Source organism: Archocentrus centrarchus, chromosome 14 (assembly GCF_007364275.1).
Source record: "Archocentrus centrarchus isolate MPI-CPG fArcCen1 chromosome 14, fArcCen1, whole genome shotgun sequence".
Taxonomy (NCBI): domain Eukaryota; kingdom Metazoa; phylum Chordata; class Actinopteri; order Cichliformes; family Cichlidae; genus Archocentrus; species Archocentrus centrarchus.
This window is the reverse complement of record NC_044359.1, coordinates 20,945,206-20,961,093: the sequence shown is the minus strand read 5'-3', so window position 1 is coordinate 20,961,093 and position 15,888 is coordinate 20,945,206. Positions and strand designations below refer to the sequence as shown.

General features: G+C 39.6%; 1 protein-coding gene across 1 annotated transcript in view; it reads left to right on the top strand.

Annotated features, from left to right (window-relative positions):
* The first annotated feature begins 4,238 nt into the window (after positions 1-4,238).
* The window catches only part of ephb4a (eph receptor B4a), a 43,350-nt gene continuing 31,700 nt past the window's right edge, over positions 4,239-15,888 (top strand). Inside the window, exon 1 of the mRNA XM_030745906.1 lies at positions 4,239-5,175. Coding sequence (XP_030601766.1) covers positions 5,097-5,175 — 79 coding nt within the window. The 5' untranslated portion in view covers positions 4,239-5,096. The remainder of the gene's footprint in view (positions 5,176-15,888) is intronic.

Below are 15,888 nucleotides of genomic sequence, written 5' to 3'. Positions count from 1 at the left end.
ATTCTCCTACTTCTCCCTTACTTTGATACATCAGTAAACATTTTTAATGATGACTTTCTTGTCTCAATTGCTAGTGTCAAGTTTCATTTAATACAGCATGATGTTTATATTGTAAATGATGGTCCCACTTAGAGTAAACCACATGATTAAGCAGAGTATGCTTTAGGGAGTAGCTACACTTGTGAGTGACAAGTTGCTACTGGATAAACAATGTCTAAAAACTAAGATGATGATCATGCTCAACTTGAGGCTTTAAAGCAGGAGTCCAAACCAGCGTTGTTATAGTTAACAAAAAAGAAAAATAATGAAAACTGAAATTGAAAAAACATTTTCGTTAACTGAAATAAATAATAACGATAATTAAAAAAAAAAAAGATAACTAACTAAAACTGTATTGTGGGTTTACAAAACTAACTAATACGAACTGAAATTGTAGATGAGATGACCTTTGTTTTCGTTATTTTATTTAAAAGCCTTATTGATTGATATGAAATCATTTTTTCCGCTCTAGCAGTTTAAGCTGAGAGTACCGCAACTGTGTGCTTGCGTGTGCGTGTGTGCATCACTGGTCCAAAAAGTAATGGCAGGTCTGCCGAGAAAGCGGCAGAGTCTCCTTGAGTACGATAGCACAGATATAAGCGAGTGTCTTTTTGTGGATGATGAAAAAATGTGTGGAGCACTTCTCAAACAGAAAACCACCAACATTAAAGTCCACCTGAGAAGCGTGCACAAGATGGCTACGAGGGGAAAAAGTCCCAGCTGGCACCGCATATAAAACATCGGCACACGACCACAAGGTAATTAACACACATAATCCAGCCATACAAGCATGAATGGTTGTGTATGTCAACCCCACAAAGACCCAGCAGAAGTCTAATTAGCGAGCATCTAATCAAGCTAGCTCTCTGAGCAGCTCCAAAACAGAACCAGCTTCATGTGGTGGATAACATCAGGATGCAGCTGGATTTGAGCTTTGATTCCTTCAAAGACTTCACTTTGCTTTTGTCAAACATTCGCTGTGTTCTGATGTTACACACCACATGTAGGTGTTGTTAATCTACTGCACTGATGCTGAAGTTTATTGTAGAGTTTATTGTAGTTTACTGAGTTTTGGAGTTTGTTTTTCTTTATCTTTCTCCCTGTTGTTGTTCATGTGTGTCCCTAATATTACACACATTAGCATGCTGCTGTCTTGTGAACAGTTGGTTGTATCTTGAGTTTTTATTACACAATAGTCACTCTTGCACCTTAAATCTTGCACCTGACAAGCTATGAAAAAAGTAAAACTAATACTAAAACTAACAAAAACTAAACTAAAACTAAGCATTAAACCAAAAATAAAAACAAGCAAAACCACTCTGAAAACTAACTGAATTAAATTTAAAAAAAAGGTAAAACGAACTAAAACTAAACTATAATGTCAAATCCAAAACTATTATAACCCTGTCCAAACCAGGTGGCTACATCCATCCTTTATATACAGTCTATGGGATCACCAAAGTCATTCAGGTCAATGAGATCCATCACCTGAGCAATGTGTTAAAAACAAATATTTCAGTATTTTGGGAGAAAATCTCATGGTAATACTGGAGGAAAAGTCAAAATGCCACTGATGTCAGTCTGCTTGGTTGCTTTGTGGTGGCAATTTTTGCAGCTGTACATCCAGTTTTTGTTCTGGACCAACAGAACCAACCAGCTGATAAACTAACAGCTTCAGTGAATTTCCTGTGGCTGTAAAGTCTCAATAGTTTGCCCCCCAAAAGTAAAAGGATCCTCTATGATTGTATTTTTACACAGAACATCAACAACATTTTGGTTTGGCAGAAACATTTTTATGGCCACAGTCACAGCGGCTCCGTAAGATTTATCCAAGTACATCCTCCAGCACAAATTCTTCCTCTCTTCTATGTTTTATTCGTCAAATCAACTAGAACTACTAATCTCAGAGCTCTGCATTCTTACAGGTTTTGAACATTTCATGGCAATCACTAAAAGGGATGACATTCAGGTTTCCTAACACAAAGGCTTCGACAGTGAACAAAGTGCGAAAACAGCTGAGAAATAGCTTTGTTTTCTACCATTATTAGGTCATTCTGGTCTAAAGGCTCTTCACTCTAGAGGTCCTGGAAGTTTTAGATTTAGATTTTAATGAAAAAAACTGAACTTCAGAAGGCCTTTTCTCACTTTATATTTTCCTGTTGAAGCTCCCATTGCATCTTCCTATTGCTGGAAGTAAGAGCCTCCTTTTAAGAAGAAGAATTTCATGCACTGAATACAGTAAATATGACAGCTTTGATGATATGAATACCCCCTAGCAGCATCTGAATGCATGCTGACTCTCTGACCACTTACTGTACATAACAGTGAGCGGTCCTAACAAAAGGCTCTGTTACTGAGTCAGGTTGAGTTGTTGACTTTTTGTTACCAACTGTATGATATTTGCATGCGAGTGAGCTCCGTGGAGATGGAGCAGGAAACTAAATCAGTAGTAGTGTCAGAGATGACCTAACAGTACTTTTTCTAATATTTGACCTTTATATTTTTTAGACAACTTTCACGGCAAGTAAACAAATACTGCTGCTGAGCAAATGAGCAATGTAAAACATAGACCCATCATCTTCACATGGAGCTCATTACAGTCTAATGTTTGCACAGCTTCACAATCCATCTTCTGAAATTTGGGTACTACTGGGATGTGTCAGATTTTGGGTGATGTACCATGTCTATGGTGTAGTCGGTGGGATGGATAATTAAATGGATGGAAATGAATGTACAGTGACCCTAATGTTTCACTTAATTATTCAACTTTACAGACGTTACAACAAAAAAGGAAAAAAAAAACAAAAAAAAAAAACAGCTGACCCCAGGAGAACACGAAACGCTGGTCTCGCCTTGCCCAAATTAAGTATTGGTCTGGCCTTGTTAGCGAGCTTGAAATGCTAATGTCTGATTTACATTTTGTCATTTAGACTTAAAATTTGCATTTTCTCTTGTTTATGCCGCTGTCTTTCCCAGATTCCATCTTCAAAAAGACATCCCATTCAGTTCCCCTTTGAGAAAAATAAAACAACCATTAATTAAATAAGAAAATAGTCTGTGCTGAAACACCAGTGTTATGATTCGTCAATGTTATGACTCTCATGAAACCATACTGCGGTCAAAATGACCGTACTTACGGAAGAATAGGGGCTCCGGGGCCACTACAAAATTAGTGGCACATTTCGTGGAGAGATGTCAGAAAACACATGCATCAAAAAAAAACAGAGAGAGGGTACAAATTCATGCCACCCAATTTCTACTTCAAGCTAGGCTTTTTTTTTTAAGAGAGAACACAACTTTTATCAGCCAAAGGCCATATTGCAGAAAAGTTGCATCATGAATCAGGTGAATTACTGAGCTGATCCATCATCATTTCGTATTCTTTAGCGTTTTGGACCTCAGCTGGATTCCATCATACTTCACATGTTTAAATTCCCCCCGTCCCTGAAAGCCAGTGAGGGATCAAAAATTGTGAATGCATGTTCCCTCTCTTTTTGTCCACAAACACAGTCTGATTGCGTTTTCATTTCGATTAATTTACGGAATAGTAACTGAGCTCTGTTGGGCTGCAGTATAAATACCGCCAACTTCCTTTTTATCTTCAGTACAGTTTATTGAAACGGCGTGCCAGTGCTTACAATAGTACAGCATTAATTGTAGTTTTGGAGTCAAGAGACACATGAAAATAACCTAAGTGACACCGGAAATTGTGTTAATTTGTTGTCAAAATAAAAGTATTGAAGAAAGAACGTTTCAGGTAAAGCTTAATAAAGGTCATTTCAGCCAAGATACCTGCTGAACGAGAAAGTGAGAAGCGCAAAGCGTGCTTCCTATAGTGCCGCAAATATGTTTCATGTTTAAAAAAAATTGTATTAGTGAAATTTTGTGTAATGCAAAGAAATTATCATAAAAACACCAAATTTATGAATAAAAAAATGTTAATACAACACAAATCAAGGTGGTACTTATGAAAGATGTATTGTGAATCATGCATATTACAGTAAAGGTGGTGTACTTTGTCGTTTGTTTTTTCTTGCTGTTCAATTGGTATAAAAATGTTGTTTACGTTATTTTATTTCTAAGGCGCTCGCCGGAAATTCTTTAACTTTCTTTTGACCTACGCCATTGACGCTGCTGTTATGGTAACGGGAGTGGGCGGAGCTTGCTCGTGCCATTCGACTCCGGGTTTGATGCGGGTGTTGGAGTCCTTGGTGACCAGCTTACAGTAGTCAGAGCTATGGGCGCCCAACTTTTGATATCCACCGCACATTCAGTTCGCTCACTTATCCAGAATACAAAGTAGACGTTTTCTTCCAGTTTCAGCCTGATTTTTCGTGTAAAATCAGGCCAGGCTAGACCTGTCGCGCAATATATCCCCACCACCTTTTCGTTGGGTTTTTTTCCCCCTGTTTTTCCCGCAGCCAAATAGTCTGGTGGCTGAAGAAATCAAAAGGACTGTTTGGCGAACATGGAGATGTGAAAGAAGGTATGAAGCGACTGCTGAATAAGGACTGTATGTGCATCTAACAAATATGCAGTGAGGTGCCCTGGTTGCGGTCTGCTCGGTCATCGAGCTCAAGGGGGAGAAATTTTTCTTTCTTTTTTTTTTCTTTTTTTTTTGGAGCTTGGGGGGGAGAAGAAGTCGTGTGGTGCACAAAGAGCTTATTAAGCTGAGCGTACAAGTTTTAACCATGCAGCCCGTGTGCTGACAGGAGACTGAGCCTCAAGAGGAGTTGCAGCGTCGTGGTTTGTTTCTGTCTTGTTTTTGTAGACTTTCACCACAACACAAAGTTGGACAAGTTTTCAGTCAGCGTTATAACGCTCGCTGTTAACGGGAGCTGGGTTCACACAGTCAGACGTGCTTCGTATTCGCGTTAGGCAAAGTGTGTTTTTTCTTCTGCGGCACAGTGTGAGGCTTTCCTGAACTGAAGTCCATTTTAAATGCGGACTGGTTTTCGGTCAGTGGGTGCACAGCCGAGCTGCCAGTCGAGTGGCTGCCAGCGCCACTTGGTTTTTAATTCAACTCGGTTAATTTTCCACCTTCGGGTAACAACACCATGGAGCTGATATACCAGAGCATTGTCCTGCTGGGGTGCGTCTTCCTGGACTGGGCTCTTCTGTCGACTGCAGATGAAGGTGAGTGATTTATTTATTTATTTTTAGTTTTCTTGATGCCTACACTTGTTTTCTCGGGTTGCACGGATGATTCAAATGCCCAATTAGCATCACATCACGTCTCTTGCCAGCGGGAAGTGTAAAACCACAGTGCAGTTTTTTTCTTTTTTTTAAAGCGTCATTTTACCTGAATAATGGCACGACCACAACCTCACTATTACTGATTAATCACAATAAGAATGTCAGTGTGGACATGTTTATATATTAAAAATAGTCCTCTTCTTCACGGGCAGTGGTTCGTTTGTTTTGACAGAACTGTGTCACCGTGTTGTCAATCAATATTGCTTTTTTTTGTTTGTTTGTTTTTTCTTCCTTAAGCTCCTGATGGCTTCAGAATATAATTTCTAAGACCAGTTCACTAGTGTGGTTTGTTTTTTTTCCACTTTCAAGTCATCATAAGATTCCCACTCTGCTTCCTGGGGGATCATTAACCAGCTTACCTTAAAATCAATACTAAAACATTCAGTGCATGGAGGCTAGTACGGGCCTGGTGTGGGTTTTTTTGTGGGTTAATGTAGAGTGCTACAGGATGCTTTCTAACTTTTACATCAAGCCCTGAAGAAGAGGGAGAAGCCAAAAAAAAAAAACCCATCTCACATCTCGTATCAAATGTGTAATCTGGATCATAATTTCTATTCAGTTCTAGCAGCAGGCTTGACATTAACAGGCAAATTGTCCTGGATCAGCTTTGTGAACCATGAAGGGGGAGAAACAAGGCAGCCTGAAATTATCTGTCATAATGTTAAAGAAGATGATGGTTTCAAATGGTCTGGTTTTACAAGGGAGTATAGCTCCACATCATCAGCATAACAACAGGGGCAGCGTCTGGATAATTTGCTTAATGCAAGGGTGGAAGAGTGATTCTGAGTGAGCCACACTGACAAAAGCAGAAGGCTGAGTGTTTATTTGTTCCTCGTCTTCTGACATGTCTCTGTCTTATTGTGACATTAATAGGGAAGTTTTGGCACCGTGGAGGGAACCACAGACTGATTTACGTTTGTTAAGGCTGCTGCCGAAACATCTCTCTGCAAAACCTTTTATAGAAAATGGTCTTTGGAAATAATAGGCCTGTGTTTACTGAGGATCAAAGGATCACAACTGGGTTTCTTTAAGAGCTGTTGAACTGCAAGGTCTTTAAAAAGTACCTTACTACTGTGTAGGCTGCATGCTTTTGTTCACCTGTGAGAACTACTCTTTATTCACCATTGTGCTTTTTCTTTTTTGGCACAGTTTATAATCTTGCACACAGTATTGTTGTCATGTTTGCTCATTGTTTCACAGTTAGGTTTGTTTTTTGTTGTTGTTGCAATTTCACATCACTCATTAACATCAATAAACAAAGGAGAATGACATGTAGTCCACACATTAATTTAAAGCAAAATGTTGGCATTTCTCTTGTAGTTTCCCAGCACGTACTACTTAGTGAGGTAGGTGTACTAATTTTGCCATTTAAAAAAAAAATAAACCCAATAAGCTCATTAACAATGACACTTTTTTCTGGGTATTCCCATTCCAATCAAAAATTGTTATAAACAGGAACTCCGTGTACATGCATGACTTCACATATACAGTGCTGTGAACACAAATCTGTCAGCTGCATCTGGTTTGAGGCCTCAAACCTCCTTTCTTTCTGAGACTTACAGTTTGGCTGCATGCTGTACATACACATGGATGTGGCATACATGACATCACCCACAGTTTTATTAAAGGGCTTTTAAGGATTGGATTTGCCACTTGTGCGTGCACACTCTTCCAAAGGAGATGTTAAATTACTGCAGCTACTGAGAGTCTGAATTCTTGCGGGAAAAACTCTGTTGACTTTGTATTTTGAGAGCGTAGTATGGGATTTTCCCAGACACTTAATTTTGGTCAGTTTTCTGGGAGTTCGGAATCCGTCCATTAGAGGAGCTGCAGATTTTTCTCCAGCTGGGGCAACAGGTTTTGCAGCTGAGACCTGACCTCTGACTCAACTCTGAGTTTATCATCTTCTGTCTTTTTTCTCTGGGATATAGCAGATCCCTTAACCTCAGGCTCTGTGTGGGAGGTGACGTCCCACATGTTTTTGGTGTCAGAGTTACTGAGCATCACTCTGAATAGTTTGTCGACTCGGCTCTGCTTGACCTTTTCCGGATGTCTACAAGATGCTGGTTCCAAACAGGTGCGGCACAGACACGGCGGTGAAGAACAGGCACGTAGACGGGAGCCGAGGCCTCACAGCACCTTGTCGACCGGCTCTAGAACATCTGTGTCTTGCCAAGTGTGAACAAGATGTCTGGTTTTCGTGTCTTGGGTAATGGCCCACTCCTTTGCCGGCACACTCTGGATCATTCTCCCCCTTGTTCTCCACCTAGTAGGGAATTCTGTAATGAACTGATGGGAGGGCAGATGAAGCTCACAGCTGCCAAATCTCTCCTCCTTTTCCAAATAAAGGATAAATGACTCATTTACGCACACCACTTGGTTGTTCAGCGCATGGATCTCTCTTCCTTCTGTCTTTGTGAAGATTAAAACCCAAACCTTTTGATCAGATAATTAATTTGGCTGGAAATTAATACCACTCTTTGGGTGGAAATTTGCAGCGAGGATGAACACATACAGGCACACAAACATTTTTCTCTGCCTTGCATATAAAACACATAATTTACAGAAAATTGTAACCAGGGATTTAAAGTATTAACCACTATTAATATTTCCCACTAATGTACTGCAATTTTAAAACATATTTGACTTCATAAATGTAAGCTATAATGACTCCTTATCCTCCTACACGCAGACTCAACCTACAAAGTACTCATTTTGTTTCTCTCCCAGCCCCTTTATTTTTATTCCCATACAGTTTCTCTTTCTCAGCAATGTCAAGATGCAGCCGGTGACACGACCACTGCAGTCTTTTCCACCTGTTCGGGTCCAGAGCTTTAATGATATACCAACACTTATCAGTTATCTGTTCAATCTTGCAATATGGCTTGAAGGCATTTTTGAGTGCTAATGCGCCTCAATCATCTGTGTGATCATCTGAGGGGGATAGCATGTTTGAAGACAGAAATTATTGAGATGAGGAAATGAATTATTTACTGCAAATTCTAACCAAAATTTCATAAAATCAGAAAAAGAAAATGGATTAATGTGTTTTCCCATCCATTATTCCACTACCGCAATTCTCCAGTGGGGTGCCATTAAACTGTAATTAAGTAATTAAAGAATGACTTCAGCTTAAAAGAAATGAAAACAATGTGGAAAGCATGGTGGAAAAATTGCATTTATGTTCATTTCATGTATTAATTTGAGGATGATTGCAATCCTCCCCATTGGTCCACACTGATGACTCTTCTACTGCCACTTTTCTCTGCTATCCAGCACAAGTCTCATGTGACATTAATCTTATACTTTTCTCTCGTCATTAACACCAACTCTCCCACTTTAGCCAAGTGTCATTTTTGTAATAATTTCAACTATTTTTTTCAAAGTGCCAACATTTCTAATGCTTTTAATTAAAGTGAGTTAGGGAGATGGCGTTTATTGGTGATGGAGAAATGGTTCAGTTGATGTGTAAATGTCTCTTGAACTCTGCTGCCACCGCTTGCACTTAACACAAACAGTTTTGAATTCTGAGTCCATCATTCTTGAGTGGCAACAGGGAGGACATCTTCCACGATATGGAATTTTTACTGCAGCTGTTACTTCCTTTAATTTACAAGCCATCTTTTCATCACAATAAACAACAAGAGAGCACAGCTGCCAGGGTAAGTTATTTGACTAAGGCCTGGCTTGTTGGGTTGAAAAAGTACTGACAGCACTTTTTTAGCTTCCGGTGATGGAATGAGGAGGCAAAGTGTCATCCTGTCTCTGCAGTGTTTTTTTTGTTTTGTTTTTTTTCTTTTTCATATCGCTTTTTTAAACCAAGGCAACCCTTATACTAAAGGAGGTGACATTAACATCTTTTGGTGTGGCATCTCAAAAGATGCACAACCCAGTGTCTGTCCCAACCAGAGAGTTTGCACAGCCGCAAGTTAGCGGCCTGGGGGCAAAGCAATAGTAGCAAATCCACTTTTAATATAGTCATCTTCATCAAAACGTATTGTAATGCTTTGTCCGCTGCTGGGCACCTTTATTGATGAAAGCACGGGCCATTCTGATTGGTAATGGTTGGGCTAGAACAGCTACACAATCTTGTGTATACCTCGTTTGTTTCTTACACAGATATTGCAGCGCTCATCAGTTGCTAATATCCAGCAATCTAAACAACACATGGCAGGCTTCTCAGTCAGTGTAATGGATCTGTTTTACAGCAGCCATTTTGATATCAAATACTAAGTAAACAGGTGTTACTAACGACGCTAATAAAGCTTCTGCTCTATTTTGGCACAGAGCCTTAAATAATGATTAGCAACACCTGTGTTTACCTGCTATTTCATGTCAACATGCCAAATTCTCACTGAACAGTTAAGGCACTCAAATTCTGGCATATCGATTAATTATCAAAAAATGATTAACTCATAGAAAAGTGATATGCGGTCCTAAGACTTTGTATATTTTTTCCTCATAAAATAGGCTAACTCCATTAGCACGCGGTAGCTGAAAAGCGGTGCATCTCCGAAGTGTTTTGTGTGAAATTTACATGGAATGGCAAGGTGAGACTACCCTCTAAAACCTTTCAAAAGGCACGGTGCCCTTCCTTTTTTTTGAACAACAGCCGTCATCGGTTTATTCTTTCACCTCCTAGCTCGTCCAAAGCACTACTGGTATGATGAATAGCGTAATGCCGCTCAGTCTAATCAAAACCACAGTGTCTCAAATGCAGAAAGGATGTTTTTATCCAAGAGGCCTTACTTGAGCCTCAATCCTTTCTTTCACAGACATGTATCCTTTTCTTTTGCTACTCCTTCCACATCCTCTGTCTCCTTGATGTTTGACTGGTGCTATGCTGTTTTCTCTTGCTGACTGTCTCCCCTGCCGTGGAAATGTGGATCGTTTCCCAGAAATCCTTTTAAATGGAACCGATTTTTATAAGAAAGGGATTTGCATTTAAAGCAACCTCCCCCCTCTCTGAAAGCCTGTAGCCCATCATCCTCAGTACCTCAATCCGATGATTAGCTTCCTCAAGAGTTAAACAGGCATCTGAGTGCCACAAGTACTCTCAGTCCATGTCTTTCTCTCCCCCCACCCCCCAAACCTACCCCCACCTCTCAGAGAAGGATGCATATGGCAGCTGGGACTTGCAGGTGGATGATAGTTTAGCTTGGTGAGAGGATACACTCCCAGCCCATACATCCATGTCAGGCATTCACTTTGGAGAGCCAGTCTGTCCTCCACCCACACGCTACTCTCTGAGAGTGGGACACAATGGGGACAGGCTGCAGCGGAGAGGGAATGAGGCCACAGCCTATCAGCCATAAGCACCAAGGAGAATGGCACTTTTAGAGGGATGGGGGTTCTCTTTGAAGTGAGTCAAGGAGAGATGGGCAGACCGGCATGAGTCAACGAAATGGAAAGAGCAAATGCAGTGAGGGCAAGGAGGGTGCAAGTATGTGCACGTCTGCACAGTGTATAATGAGCAAAGTCGGTATACTGCCTATTTGCATTCTTTAATCACACACCTTGGGCCAGATATGTGAGATATATGCAATGGGCTAAATATGTGATTATAATAAAGGGATTAAGAAGGCCTTTAATTAGAAGACAACAACAGAGAAGGAGCTATTTATCTCGGGTCCATCTTTCTCATTTATCTTGCACACTAATCACAGCTCTCATTTGAGGCACACTGAGCATTGTGTTGGAAATAAATCCTTTGTGAAACGTTTCTTCATGCCATTGTTGCGTGATGCCTTGTGATGTTTTTGTCGCTACATTCAAAAATAGAATGAAAACTTGACGGGGAAGAAGCAACATGAGGCCAGTGAGACGTCTGAGGCTGGATGTGCAAGAATTGATTAAAAAAAGCAACCTTGATGTTTAAAAAAATAAATAAATTCTCTGCTTGAAGCACGCTCCATCAGTAGACTTGATTCGATTTGTGTCTGGGATATTTTCCTCGCTGCGTCAGGGGTTGACCTACATCTTGCGTTTGGCCGTTTTGAGTTAAAATGCAACTCATTTGGTTCGACATCAACCTAGAGAGCACGTGCATGTATGATTCTACCTTCATGCAGGCACACATGTTGATCGTGTCTCCAAGGTCCTGCTTTTATAGAGCACTCTGAACCGAGTGGGCTCTGCTATATACGGCATAGCATAGAGTCATTGCTGTGCGCTAGCTGCCCTCCTACAGTTCCTCTTAAAGCTTTAAGCTGTGTGAGAAGTCATGCCCTAAATAGAGTGGGTCAAGAAGCATTAAACACTTTTTTTTGTTGTTGTTTGCAGTGTGGTATCTTGGTATCTAAATTTCTATGGATTTGCTGCACATAAAAAGTTCTTCAGCTTCTTGCCTTACCTCATATCAGCAAATCACTTCAGTTGTAACAGTTGCTATCTTTGCTCAACCGTGCCCAATCATTGTGTTATTAAACTTTGTCCTTTTTTCTGTGATTGGACTAAAGTGTGGTTTTGCAATTCAAACAGTTTGCAAACTACTGAATCCACCTCCTGCTGAAAACATAATATAGCTGACGGAGGAGGCAAAATTATGCTCTTTGTACTCGAGCAAATAGCTCCACGTCCGAAGATGAGTTTGTCTTTATTCTTGATATATCGGTCACCGCCACACAAGCAGCCAGTTGCAGGCTTGTAGCGGCAATGAAGCGAATTAACTCTCAGTTGGGTCTGTTGTTGGGTGAATGAGAAAAAGTGTGATGTGTCAGAATAAAAGGGAAAATTCTCGCAGAGAGTCTGTTCTCTTGCATCTTTACTTAGATGTGTCAATCCTTAGATGGTTTATTTAGCTGGAGTCTGCACTGTTAGCTTCAAGCTGTCCACCTCCCACAGCAGATTAGTCACTGGGAGCTGTGTGTGTGTGTGTGTGTGTGTGTGTGTGTGTGTGTGTGTGTGTGTGTGTGTGTGTGTGTGTGTGTGTGTGTGTGTGTGTGTGCGTGTGTGTGCGTGTGTGCGTGCGCGCACATGCGCGCGCTATCTTTGGCAATTTTTTCCCCCCAAAAATGAATTGGAGATTCTGCTTTAGTCAAGGCTTTGATAAAAACTCAGTTGTAAGTAAAGCAGCAGACACTTTTGGGGCTCATGGTGAGGTTGTTAGATGCATCGCAGCAGTAGATGGAGCTATGTGGGTTTTTCATCTACAAAGATTTGAAATAATATAGGTCACCTGTTTATATATTATTTTATAAAAGTGAAAATTTACATGTCTTTTTTCTGCTTTAACCAATATTTTTTTTATTAGCGCTGCCAACCCTGTAGTGCATCATGCTATCTTTGTGAATGAAATGGAGCTGTTTTTTTGTAGTCATGACTAAACGGCACAAAGTCCAATCATGCTAATAATTAATCTATAGTTGTCTAACTGGCAAGCTAGCTTGCCTAATTATTAAAAGACTTAGCTAGCACGGGGGTGGAAGTGTATCCTGCTGGTTAGGAAGATCCCAGATTTCAGCGCTGTGTGACTCCAAAGTTTCCACTCTGCAGGGGTGCTAGCCTGTGACTGACCTAGACATCAGCTTCCCTGACATGAGAGCACAAAAGTATGAATATCCTCTTCAGACAATGAAAAAGTGTTTGAAAACACTATTCTAATTTGCACCTTCCCCTTTTGCTTTTTGTCAATTCTCTGGCTTTGCAGTCTTTATACTGCAAATGTTTAGGAAGCTGGCCTAACTTGAGGCTTGCTGTGGAGTAGAGAGCAGTGTTGACCATAGTGAGATGGTGTGGTATAGGGCAATGAAGTGTTTTGATAAACTATTCTCACCTGAATTTGGATCATGAATATTTTCTGCTGTGGTTTAAAAAAAGATGAAATGATCTTTTAGTTTTTGGTTGTATAACAAGCTAAAAATGTGACATTTTCAAAAAGTATAATTTTCACGCCATCCTCGTGTAAACAGGAGGCCAAAATGCATCAAAACGTTATCGTTTTCATCTGAAAATGTTCTCGTGTAAGTCTGCTTGCACTGATGTTGATTAGCAGATCACCGAGATTATAAATAACCACATGGTGATTCCCATGGTAAACATTATATTTAAATGAATGATTTTACATTTAGTCAGTTTCTTTATATCACTGTAGTCTCACAAATATTAGTCTTTGTAACAAAGAAAAACTTCTGATCTGAAGCATAGCTGTACAGACCTTCATAACAGAAAATGGTATCGTAAATGTCTTGAGAGCTAAAGTCTACTATATAGTAAATGTCTGTTTTATAAGATGATTTGCTTTTAGTCCTCGGACATAAAAAATCAGTGAAAAGAAGTGATAGGCATTCTGAAGCTCAGAAGCTTGAGTTTAAAGATTAAAATGTGTAGCACCCTCACAAAAACATAAGGAGTATTAGGGCCACATTAAGAAAATTTATAATGAAGTCAAAATTTCAAGAATAAAGGCAAAATGCTATTTAGAGAAGAAAGTTGAAATGCTGTTTTAAGAATAAAGTGGAAATAAGGTCAACTCCCTCAGCCCATGGATGTTTCTCAATGTATTTTTGTGTGTTCTTGTTGACTGGGAAATGTCATGGTCACAGCCTGATCTCCTGATGCAACATAGCCCCTCTGTACTGCACGAAGGTGTAACTATCAATATTATTGCAAGCTATTTCATGTTGCACAGATGCAGCCAACTCTCCCAAGTTTTAAAATTTTTTTCCCCCTTCTGAACAGATGCAGTTTTCTACCCTTACACTTATGTTTGTGCTAAAAGAGAAATTTCCTTGTTACTAAAACCATTTAAGTATGATTTCACTAACTCATCTACACAAGAATTTTGCAGAGGGTCCAGAAGCCGTGCATTAATGACATTTGATAGATAGATAAATGCTTTATTTATCCCGAAGAAAATTAGGGCATCCAGCAGCTTAATATGCACAATAAATAGAATACAAACAATAAATTATACAAACTATACTAATAATACAGACTAACAAACTAAACTAACTATACAAACTATACTGTTTGATTTGAAGTGACAACTTTATTAGGATTTCAACTTTTTTTTTTCCCCCTCAAAATTGTATGTTGAGTTTATTTTCAAAATTCTATTTGTATTCTGAAAATAGAAAAAAATACTTCTGATGTATATAGTGTGGTAAAAAAGTTTTTGCCCCTTTTCTGATTTCTTCATTTTTTGCATATTTAATACAGATCGTCAGACCAATCTTAATATTAGACAAAGATATATAAGTAAATATAAAATGCAGTTTTTTAAATGATGATTTCATTAAACCCACCTGGCCCTCTGTGAAAGTAATTACCCCCATGAATTAACTTTGATTATTCATATTTTTTTGGAAAGCTGAGTTCAGTTTCACTAGCCCCAGCCAGGCCTGATTACTGCCAGACCCATTGAATCAACAAATCACTTAAACACAACCTGTATGACATGGTTAAGTAGACTAAAAGATCTCAAAAAGAAACACATCATGTCACTATCTAAAGAAACAGCTGAGAAACAATGTCACTGACATTTATCAGTCTGAAAAAGGGTTACAAAGACGTTTCTAAGGTTTTGGGACTCCAGCAAACCACGGTCACAGCCATTGTCCATAAATGGACAAAACTTGGAACAGTGGCAAACCTTCCCAGGAGCGGCCAGCCTACGAAAATTACTCCAAGAGTGCGTCGATGAGTGATCAATCCAGGAGGTCACAAAAGAATTTAGATCAACATCCAAAGAACTGCAGGCCTCATGTGCCTCAGTTAAGGTCAGAGTTCATGATTCAACAATGGGAGAGAAACTGGGGAAAAATGGCATTCATGCTAGAGTTCCAAGGGGAGAACCACGGCTAACCAAAAAGAACCTAAAGGCTTGTATCACATTTGCCAAAAAAATATCTTGATGATCCCCAAGACTTTTGGGAAAATATTCTGTGGACTGATGAGACAAAAGTTGAACTTTGTGGAAGGTTTGAGTCCTGTAACATCTGGCATAAAACACAGCATTTTATAAAAAGAACATCATACCAACAGTCAAACATGGTGGTGGTAGCGTGATGGTCTGGGGCTGCTTTGCTGCTTCAGGACCTGGATGACTTGCTGTAATTGATGGAACTATGAATTCTGCTCTCCACCAGAAAGTCCTGAAGGACAATGTCCGGCCATCAGTTCATCTCCTGAAGCTCAAGCTCACTTGGGTTATGGAGCAAGAAAATTATCCAAAACACACCAGCAAGTCTGAATGATGTTCATGCTGTAAACCCTTCACTGTGGCTGAATTAAAACAACTCTGTGAAGAAGAGCGGGCCAAAACTCCTCCACAGTGAAGTGAAAGACTCATTGCCAGTTATCGTCAACGCTTGATTGCAGCTCTTGCTGACAAGGGTGGCATAACCAGGTTTAGGAGGCAATTACTTTTTCACGCAGGGCCAGGTAGGTTTGGATAACTTTTTCCCTTAATAGATTAAATCATCATTTAAAAACCTTTTGTATTTAGTTGGGTTATTTTTGTCTACTATTAAAATTTGTTTGATCTGAAACATTTAAGTTTGAGAAATATGCAAAAAACTAAGGAGGGAGCAAATAAATTAAACTTCAGCACTAGCCCTTTGTAAATAATGTTAAATTAAAAAAATGTCTTTT